Source organism: Alligator sinensis, unplaced genomic scaffold (genome assembly GCF_000455745.1).
Source record: "Alligator sinensis unplaced genomic scaffold, ASM45574v1 scaffold1290_1, whole genome shotgun sequence".
NCBI lineage: Eukaryota > Metazoa > Chordata > Crocodylia > Alligatoridae > Alligator > Alligator sinensis.
In genome coordinates this window covers 280,977-291,205 of record NW_005843103.1, presented here as the reverse complement: position 1 = coordinate 291,205, position 10,229 = coordinate 280,977, and the positions used below count along the sequence as shown (strand labels likewise).

At 44.5% G+C, this 10,229-nt stretch overlaps 1 protein-coding gene across 1 annotated transcript in view; it reads right to left on the bottom strand.

Annotated features, from left to right (window-relative positions):
* Positions 1 to 3,576, bottom strand: part of LOC102380954 — a gene marked incomplete at its 3' end in the record, with an annotated part of 76,157 nt that extends 72,581 nt beyond the window's left edge. Inside the window, exons 1-2 of the mRNA XM_025193805.1 lie at positions 3,393 to 3,576; positions 3,190 to 3,293 (exon numbers count right to left, since the gene is read on the bottom strand). Coding sequence (XP_025049590.1) covers positions 3,190 to 3,293; positions 3,393 to 3,452 — 164 coding nt within the window. The remainder of the gene's footprint in view (positions 1 to 3,189; positions 3,294 to 3,392) is intronic.
* Positions 3,577 to 10,229: the final 6,653 nt, after the last annotated feature.

The window sequence follows — 10,229 nt, the reverse complement described above, 5'->3', positions numbered from 1 at the left end:
CTTTCCTTTCCTTTCTTCCCTTCCATTTTGGCCTGGGGTTCCCCCATAGCCCCGGCATCCCCCTCTTCTAAACCAGCGTCCTGGGGACAGCTTCCATATACTAGAAGTTGGTCGCACCATTTTGCTGAGGGAGAAAAAAGAAAAATGTAATTTAGTGGCTAGCTTGCATATATAAACACTAAAGTACAGCATGTACAAATTTAGTAATGGATGGAGGAGAGGCCTCCTTAGAGTTAATTGTGAACAACTTCCCTGTCCTGCAAGCCTTACCTCACTGCTAAGGTTGGATGATTTGTCACAAAACATCAGATTAGTAGGAATTCAATTATGAATTACATAGGTTATAAAAATATACTAATGCAGCTAAAATATCGTTTAATATACTGAATTCAGAGAAATTTAAACTCTTACCTTTTAATAAAGAAATATACTTTTTTCAGCTCCTTGGGGTTGCTTTTGTACTTCTGTGGATCTCAAGGTCACAGGGCCAGGAGGAGGCAGGTTCCTTCCAACTCCAAAACCTTTAGACTTGCTCCGTCTCCTCTCCTGAGGCTTTTGAGTAAGCAGGGCAATAAGCTCCTTGTTTCTAGTCTCTACAGGAACAAATGGATGCTGCTGCCAGTGTCCATTCCCAGTCCTTTGAGGCCTAGTCAGGAGGATAGGAGCAGATGCACCAACCTCTAGATCAAAAGTCAACCATAGAGGAAGTCCACCAGCAACGAAGACACTGAAACCTTCTTGTGAAAATAGCAGTGCCCTCTGGGGGCAGAAATCCATCTTGCTTTTGAGAGTTGTACTGTACTGCTTGTCCTCAGTGTACAGGAACTGTAATACTCTGATACTGTAGATCAGAGCTTTCCAAACTTTTCATGTTGGTGACACACTTTTTAGACATGCATCATTTCACGACGCAGTAATTCAGTTCCGGGGGAGGGGCCAAGGGAAGCAGACACGAGTAAGGGAGCTCTGCGGTGCCCTTCCGCAAAATTTTCTGCATTTCGCGCGACACACCTACACACTGCCGCCGACACACTAATGTCTCGCGGCACACAGTTTGGAAAGCTCTGCTGTAGATAGTCTTACATAAAAGTCCTCCTATTACATAGTTATTAGAAAACATTTTTGGGGAGTAAAGGGTAGCAACATATAAACACCTTGTCTTAAACATTTTATTTATCAATCTAAAAGAAAATATTTCATAAGAGTTTTTTTTAATTTTCCAAAACTTTTCAATTTTTCCAATTTTCTTTGGAAAAAAACAAAAAAGCCCTCAAAAAAACGTATCTCCTACCTTCCTCCCCCCCAATTTTTCTGGTTTTTTTTGGGTCCTTCACATCTCAAATCTCAACATATCTCAATAATCCTTAAAAATGTATTTATGTTTAGCATGTGCTGTATACAGTGGTTTTCATTTACAAAAAAAAAATGTGCACACAGTGAGTTCAGTTCCTGTAATCAGAGCTTCATGGTGACTCCCCATTCAGCTCATTGAAGTTTCTCAGCACGGTTAGATATCACTTGCTCACATCCAATCACAGGTCCTAGCACTACGTCACTAAGCTGAACAACACTGCTACAGTTTCACAGACTGGGAAATCATGACACAGAGAAGTTACAGAACTTGTCCAAAGATAAGTAGAAAATTAATTACAGAAACAGTTATTAGAATTCAGGAGTCCCTTGCTTCCAGTCTTTTAACCCCGCCATGTTATTGCAAGCTGTTTAGCATAGTACCTTGCATCTTTCCAAGTATTTTTTTTTTTTATTTTGTGCCTAAAGAACCCAACCAAGATTGGGAACACACCATAGGAAACAGTCTGTGCCCTGAAGAGCTTGAAGTGATCATATGATCTTTTTTCTGGATATATAACATTTCCTCTACTCATGGAGCTAAATTGTAACCATTATATACCAGTATTTCAAGTGCAAATCGATTTTCTTTCTACTTTTTTTTCTTTGAGAAGCTGACAGAAATAGCCTGATTATCATAGAATATTACTGTTTACTCAGATCACATCTTTAGATTGAAAACAATGCCATATTTTCTAGCATATCATATGCTGCACAAATAAGATATGCACCTAGTTTTTGGAAGGCAAAATGTAGAAAAAAAAAAGATTTTTCCAGAGTCATGGCTTACGGTGTGACACAGAGTAAGTCTTTTTGGAAACACGGTGTGTCCAGGAAGTGTGACATCTCAGGAGACAGTCTGGGTGAGGTAGCAGGAACTTCCAGGTGTCGCAGGATAGCAACAAGGGTAGGCCACAGACCATCACAAGGGCAATAGCAAGACTGTTACTACTTTCCTGCAGTGGCAACATGTAGGGAGTGCAAGGGGTGCATGTGCACCCCCTGAGAGCACTGGTGTACCCCCTGACTGGCTGTGCTCCCGGCTTAGGCGATGGGCAGGGTGGGCAGGCGGGAGTGCTGGTGCCCCGCCTGTGAGCGCCAGCCAGGGAGTGAGTGTGCTGGATGTAGGCCACTTCCGGGAGCAGCATGGCCGCTTACCGGTCGGTAAGTTTTGCTGAGGGGGACACCCCCCCGGTCAGTGAGATTGGTTGTGGAGGACTCCCCCTGGTTGCTGACTAGTCACGGGTGTGGGTGCGGGGGGAGGGGGGGGGGGGGGGGGGGCATGTGCCCCCCAACTAAGGTGGCACCAGTCGCCCATGCTTTCCTGTAAATAGTTCTTTATATAAGTGCTTGTAAATAATAAATGTTGTTTCCACATCACAAGCCTCATCAAGACACTACACACTGCAGGCAGCAGCTCATTTGCCCTGAACTAGCCAAGTTGTGCCTTCAGCTACAAGACACAGTGCCCAGCCAATAGCTATGAGAGGGTTAACACAGGACTCTGCCTCTTCTGCTTGTTGGGTGAGAGACAAGTGGCAGTAATTAGAGCACAGCATCTGTTTGTTTCTATACAAGCAAAGAAAAATCAGCTTCCCAGTTTAAGACATGCACCTCAATTTTGGAGGGCTGATTTTAGGAGGGTGTGTGTATTATATGAGTAAATAAGATAACTCTATAGCAATACACTTACAGGGGTGTTTTCAAAGGCACAAATAAGTATTACAAAATTCATTCTGAGTTGTGTGTTTGTTTGTTTTTTTAAATGTTCCCCTCAAGAACTAATTGGTAGAAACTGACCCACACCCATCATCAATGGAGCAACACAAACATAATTACCTGGGAATTAAGCCTACCCACTGCGAATGTGTGTGGAATGAACTGAAGTCAGTGGGCCGTTCTGCTGGTATTTTCTTGCTCCGTTCTCTTTTTCTAGTTTTCAGCTAAAACAACAACAAATATTTTTCGATTAAACATATAAAGTCTCTGCAGGGAAAAAAGTGAGAGAGAATAATATTTGCAAAAGCTGATAAGACACATACCTGGTCAAAAAAATATATGGGTCCTGGCTCCAGGATTGCAGCTGATGGCATTGTTTCCATTGGTCCTTAGAGCGAGGAACTGGTAAACAATCTCACAAGAACGCAGTTTTACCAACAGGAAGTGGGACTTAAGGTTGTAGTACTTGTACCCATTACCCTTGTATAATTACAGTTAAATTATTTATCTAATTGTGAGACCCCGAAAACCTGCTCCATATAATGAAGTCATCACCTTAGGAATAAGATAAAAACATTATTATTTTTTAATGATTTAGCTATTTAAATCATATGAAACTTTAAAAAATTCAGAATACAAATTAGTTATATGTTCCTGTTCATGTTACTCCCAACTAGCTCCAAACTTTTTTGTGGCATATTATCCATGATAACTTCTGATGAAAGAAACTATTTAATTTAGTTTAATATCTGAAAAACAGGCATGGTTTTGCAGTAGGGCAGGTGAATGGGCAGTTTTACATGTACATTCACTGTGCCCTTTGAAAATCTGTCATCAAAATAATATTAAGGTTGTAATGCAAACTGACCCAAGATACAAAATTTAAAACTAAGACTCACAGTCTTAGTGAAAAAGGAGAGTGCCAGTGGTCATGATTTAGGAGAATAGGCTGCCAGCATTAAATGTGACTGTGCTGGCTTGTCACTTTGAACTTTGATAGCTGATACATATTTTGTGTATGTTTTAACTAAAAGTTTTGAAAAGGAACTTTTCAAAATTGAAAAAGCTATTTATTTTGATCTTGCTACCGGCTAAACTAGCTTTACCAACACATATAGCTCCCAGACTTAATGACTGTTTTAGTTAAAAAAAGCTGGTAGCAGTTTTCTTCCTTTACCCCCTTAGAAAATGGGTGGAAAGAGCCTCTCTCTCTCTCTCTCTTTTTATCAATATGAGCACAAAAAATATACTTTCTATTCAAAAGTAAATGTGGGGTTTTTTTCCTACTTCCTATTGTTGGAGGGTGATGTTAAAGCCTTTATTCATGTAAGTAGTCCCATTAGCTCCAGGGGCTTCAACATGTAAGGTGCTACAGGCTTGGACCCTGGGTTTGGGAGAAAAGTACTAAAATATCATGAAAACATAATTGAATGAAATTAGCAACAGGAATATATATGATAAATTAGTATAGCTACCACATATTCATATTCCACTTCAGACTGTCTCTTCCAGTAAATAAATAATGGCTTCATTAGGAATCCACCTAATTTGAAAGGCCATTTCTTAGCATATATATATATATATATATATATATATATATGTGTGTGTGTGTGTGTGTGTGTGTGTATATATAAAAACATAACATACCCTGCAAGAAGCTTTTCCCTGCAGATGGGAACGTCTTTCACCAGCAAAGTGATGCAAATGTAAACTGCTTCCTTAGAAAAATGGAAAAGGAGGTGTGTCTGCATGCTGCCTTTCAATACAGAGTTTAAAGTTCTGTTGCTTAGCTACCACATGCCTTGGACTGCATTCAACTATAATTCCTTTTCTTAACTGTTCCAGCCACTGTATGCTTCTCTCTGCAAAGCTGTTTAGGGGGAAAAAAGGCACTCGCTGAGAAAAAGATTCAGTCTTCCCAATCCAAAAAGTGTTTTTATTTATCTCCACAAGACTCTGCACTGGCCTTAATACCAATATAATGCTATCTTATTACATGTCTCATATCATAGAATCATAGAAAAGTATTGTTGGCAGGGATCTCAGGAGGTCATCTAGTCCAACCCCCTGCTCAAGGCAGGACCACCCTCAACTAGATCATCCCACCCTAAAGCTTTGTCTAGCTGGGTCTTAAAAACCCCCAAGGTTCATATCATATCATATCATATCTGAAAACACTGAGTTACATCATTAATGAATCCTAAATAGTAGTTAGGAGGAAACAAACATGAACAGAAGAAGGGCCCAAACCTTTAATTTATGAGTGCACCCTATAAGATACAGAGAATTCTCACTGAAATTGGGGGATTTGTCTGAAAAGCAGTGGGACACAAAGTTTTTTGTCCATATTTGCTATACTTTACCACTTTATTAACCAACTCCATTTCTCGCAAAGTTTTAACATGTGATTCCCATTTCTACTCTGTTATTATTCATGTTATTCTGTTGTTAGTTGATACTAAGATATTGTTCCAGTTTTAAGGTATTTTACTGTCTTTCATTTCTGCTAACTTTTATCTGTTTATTGTTACTTCTGTAAATTAACTTATAACTTTCTCTCTTGCAGATTTTTGGAGCGCTGGCGTGGAGCCACAGAGAAGGTTACAGTATACAGTACATAAGGGGCATGTCTACATGTGCAATTAATACGAAGCAATAAACTCCAAGGAGTTTATTGCTCCCGGGCAAGCTGTTTGAATGTGCAGCCAGAACCACAAGACATTGAGCTGTAGGGAACAGCCTCAGCTGGCAGGGGACCCTGAGGATCAGCCTGCCAGGCTGGAGCTGCTTCCCCCGGCTCAATGTGCTGAAGAGGAGCTCACTGGGACACGAGGGTAGCCAGCAGGCAGCCGCCGGCACTGAAGTACCCTCATGCCCCAGCTAGCTGGGGCAGCAGTAAAAAACTCCGCAGCAGGATACTACTTGTATTTACAATACAAGTAAATACAATACATGTAAATACAAGTACTATCCTGCTGTAGACTTAATTAGTCTACTCCAGCCGAATAGGGGTGCACGTGTAGATGCACAACATTTACTGCTGAGCTAATTAGTCTATTGCGCAGTAAACATCTCATGTGGATGCACCCAAGGGGTATGATAAATGAGAAATAGTGGCTTGGGCAGGATTGAAAGAACCCAATAGTAAGATGAAAAGCTGATCCTTTGTGGCCTATCTGGATCAGCCACAGACCAGTGATCCTGATCAGAAGAATGGACCAAAAATACCATTAAAATGGAAAATGTGTGTTTAAAATAATTGCAGGTATATCTATTCAATCAGATGTGCCATATTCACTACGTCAGTATGACTCCCCTAGTTCTGATGCAAATATAAATATGCAGATAGTAGAACAGTGTATTCCCAGTGGAAAAATGTAAACTGTGCTGCTATAAGGTGCATTTATAGCATAAAAATACATTCACATAAGGGACTTTGATAATATAACTATATTGGAAAAATGAATATTCCTAAATGGCATAGTTATACTGGTACTAAAACAATGTGAAGACCCAGCCTAATAAAGTGATAGTAAGAAAAAAGTTGATTTAATATAGTAGTGAAAGATCATCTCAGCATATATTAACCAAAGACTGGCAGTGCCCTCATCTCCTATGCTTTTTACTAGGGATACACTGATAGAGATTTTGGGGGCTGATACCAATAGCCGATATCTAAAGAGGCATATTGGCTGGTACTGATCTGATATCCGATACAGATGCCATCGGGCGGTAAGTCTGGTGTGGTGGTAGGGGAGGTGGGAGGGAAAGGGAATGGCGTGGGGGTGGGTGGGACAGATCAATGCCCCTCACGGTGAGGGAGGGGGCAGGGGAAGGGGCAAGTGCTACCCAGCTGGGGCGGGAGGGGCGTGGGATGGAGGCACGACTTGTGAGGTGGGGGCAGCTCCCGCCACTGCTTGCACCCAGGAAGGGCAGGGGGGCATGCCCCCAGATCTGCATGGTGTGGGGCAGGCTGCAGTTGCAGGGTGGGCTTCAGCCAGGGCTGGGCGGGGATTTTCTTGCTGGGGGCTGGGCTCAGAGTGGGCTCTGGCGGTGCTGGGAGGAGGCTGCGGGCACCCCATATTTCACCGCAGCTCTGCTTCCAGCCCCGTGCCACCACCTGCCACCCCACAGCTGCAGCCCACCCCATGCTGCGCAGATCCAGGAGGCACATGCCCCGCTGCCCCCACCCTCTGAGGGTGCAAGCAGTGTTGGGAGCTGCCCCCACGTCATGAGTTGCACCTCCGTCCCATGCCCCCCCACCACACCCCACAGTGCTTGCCCCTGATCAGCCACAGACCAGTGATCCTGATCAGAAGAATGGACCATAAAATACCATTAAAATGGAAAATGAGTGTTTAAAATAATTGCAGGTGTATCTACTCAATCAGATGTGCCATATTCACTACGTCAGTATGACTCCCCTAGTGGCACCCCACAGTGCTTGCCCCTGCCCCCTCCCTCACCACAGGGGGAGGTGATCTGTCCCCCTCACACCTTTTCCTCCCTCCTCCCCTTCCAACTTACCAGCTGGAGGCAGCTTTCCACACTGCTGGGTCTGCTCTGTGCTGTGGCTGTGCACAGCACTGGCATTTATTGGCCAAATTGTCAGCCCCATCGGGCCGATATCTGATCTACACAATTTTCTTTATATCGGTACCGATTTGATATCGGACCAATGTATCGGTGCACCTCTACTTATTACCTGTGGCATGGTGTAAGATGTTCTCCATGTTTTTAGTTTGGTACCTTGTATCTGTAGAGGGGGCAGTTTTGGAGAATCTTTGGATAAACAGTTGCCTGCAAATGCAGAGGACTGAATTTGATGGCCACGTCCTTTGTGTCCTATGTTCCTAGAAATGGCTGTACAGGTGATCTCGCTTGTTTTTATGGAACCTTAAGTATATATACTGTAGGAAGGAGTCTTGTATGTGGATTACTCTCACTGGGCATTGTGCTGTATCTATTTGTGAGAAAGATAGCTTAGTGATTCCTCTATACTGGATGACTAGGCATCAGGAGCTCATATACTCTAATTTCAACTATGTGTAAATTACTCCATGGGTGCTGACAGAAGTGGTATTTGCTGTACGATCAGCCCCCTGAAAGCACTCTGGAGCCATGCACTGACATGCACTGACAGAAGTGCACAGCTGCAGAGTGCTTTAAAAGTGCCCTATTATGTCACAAATTAATCCTCATTTAATGAGGGTTCAGATGAAGGCACTCCAAAGTGAAGTACCTTCATTAATTTCTGTTTGTCCCTCCCCACTGTGCTGTCTTCAGGATGGGATGGGGAAGAAGGCAAGGGAGGGAGCTCTGGTCTTGGGTTTGCCCAGCTTATGCTTGCTGAGGTGGGGGCTCCAATCAACCCCCACTCCCTCCAGCCCAGGCTGGGCAAACCCCAGGACTGGAGCTGCCTCCCCTGCCTTCTCCCTGCACCCATATTGAAGACAGCACCGGAGTTGTTGCGGGGGAAGGGAGGAAAGAGGGGAGGGCAGCTAGGGAAGAGAGGCTGCAGACTCGTATCCTCTCTGCTGGGTTGGCTTCAAAGTGGAGCTCAATCCTCCCTCTCTGCCCAACATCCGTTGGGTTGTGGGGGAGGGGGGAATTGCTGTACCTCATGGCGCTTTCTGTGAAGCACCATGAGTTACAGCGGGGAGCTGCACGTCTGTTAGAGTCCCAGATGGCATTGGCAAATTACTGAATTTTTCTTCCTCAGTTTTCTGTCTGTAAATATGATCTGTGAAGCTTAATTAGTTTGTTCCATGTTTGGAAGTGATAAAATGTGTAAGTTCGTATAAACCATTCTCAGCAATTGTCACTGTTAAGGAGAAACATGCGAGTTCTGTATTTTTTCTGATGTAGCGTAACTGAGAGGGAGTGACCAAGGCAGCAGCCCCAGGTGCCACCTTTGCCTGGGGTGGGAGGCACAAAAATAGCCACAATGGCAGTGGCAGCTGCTGTGATCAGCACTACCCCAGGCATTGCGCAGCTGTGCCAGGCGCAGAGCTGCACAGCTACGCCTCTGTTTTCTTGGTACCTACTGTCTCCCTCCAAAAGATTCGTGTGGGTGAAGGGACAGCTGCCTCACTGCTGCTGGCTCCCACCCCATGTTTCTGGAGCCTTCCATGGCCGTGACGTGCCAGCTTGGCTCCTGGTTCAGCTAGCTCCAAAGCCCACTGAGCTGAGCATGCCCACCACATCCCAAACAGTTTGAGTAACTGAGAGCCAACTGCTGGGAGGAGAGAGCGGCAGCTTAGAGACTAACTCAGGGGTGTCCAACCTTTTTGAATGTGGGGCCAGATCGTAAACTTTTTATCACCCAGTTGGCCAGAGAGCCATATTCAAAGACCTCACAGGAAGCGGTATCACATCACCCCCCCAAAACGAAAGTACAGTGTTTACTTTCATTTCCCATCGCAGCACCTCGGGTCTCAGAAAACAGCTTGGAGGGCCGCATGGCGGCCCGCGGGCCATATGTTGGACAAGCCTGAACTAACTCCTTCAGATAGGCATAAGGTGCTGCTAGGCTGGCCATCGGAGGGGACATCCCGGTTTTGTGCTGCTCTGCCCTCTATTGACACAAACCCCAATGCCTTTATATCCTCTGTTTGAAAAACAGAGGACATAAAGGTATTGGGTTTTGTATTAATAGAGGACAATCAAACTGTCCCCTATGATGGCTACCCTAGGTGTTGCAGGGGACAACCTACTTGGTCAGAGGCTGGGAACAGACTTGCAGAGGGCAGGGATACTTTTGTATTTTGTATCTTCAATAGTGGTAGGGGGAAGAGGCACTGCTAAAATCCAGCTGCATGGAAGCAGAGTTAAAGGAGGGAGGCCAGGCCCTGGGTTTACACAACTGTTCTTATTTCTTGATCTACCTTCAGTACCTCTGTGACCACCTGTCTCTAGTAGAGAACCAGGCCCCTCCTCCTAGTCCCGATCCATTCATCCTCCCAGCTTCGTGCAGCAGGAAAGTGCAGCTACTCCCATTTTACAGGTGGGAAAGCTGAGGCACAGGCACATTTGGTCCTAAGCAGCCAAGAGGGTTGGGGCAGGACAGGGCTCTGAACTTGAAGCCTCTGGACTCATGTCACACTCAGTAATCGCCCCCCTCCAGGCAGGACTGGCGGGTGTGTGTATATGTGGTGGGG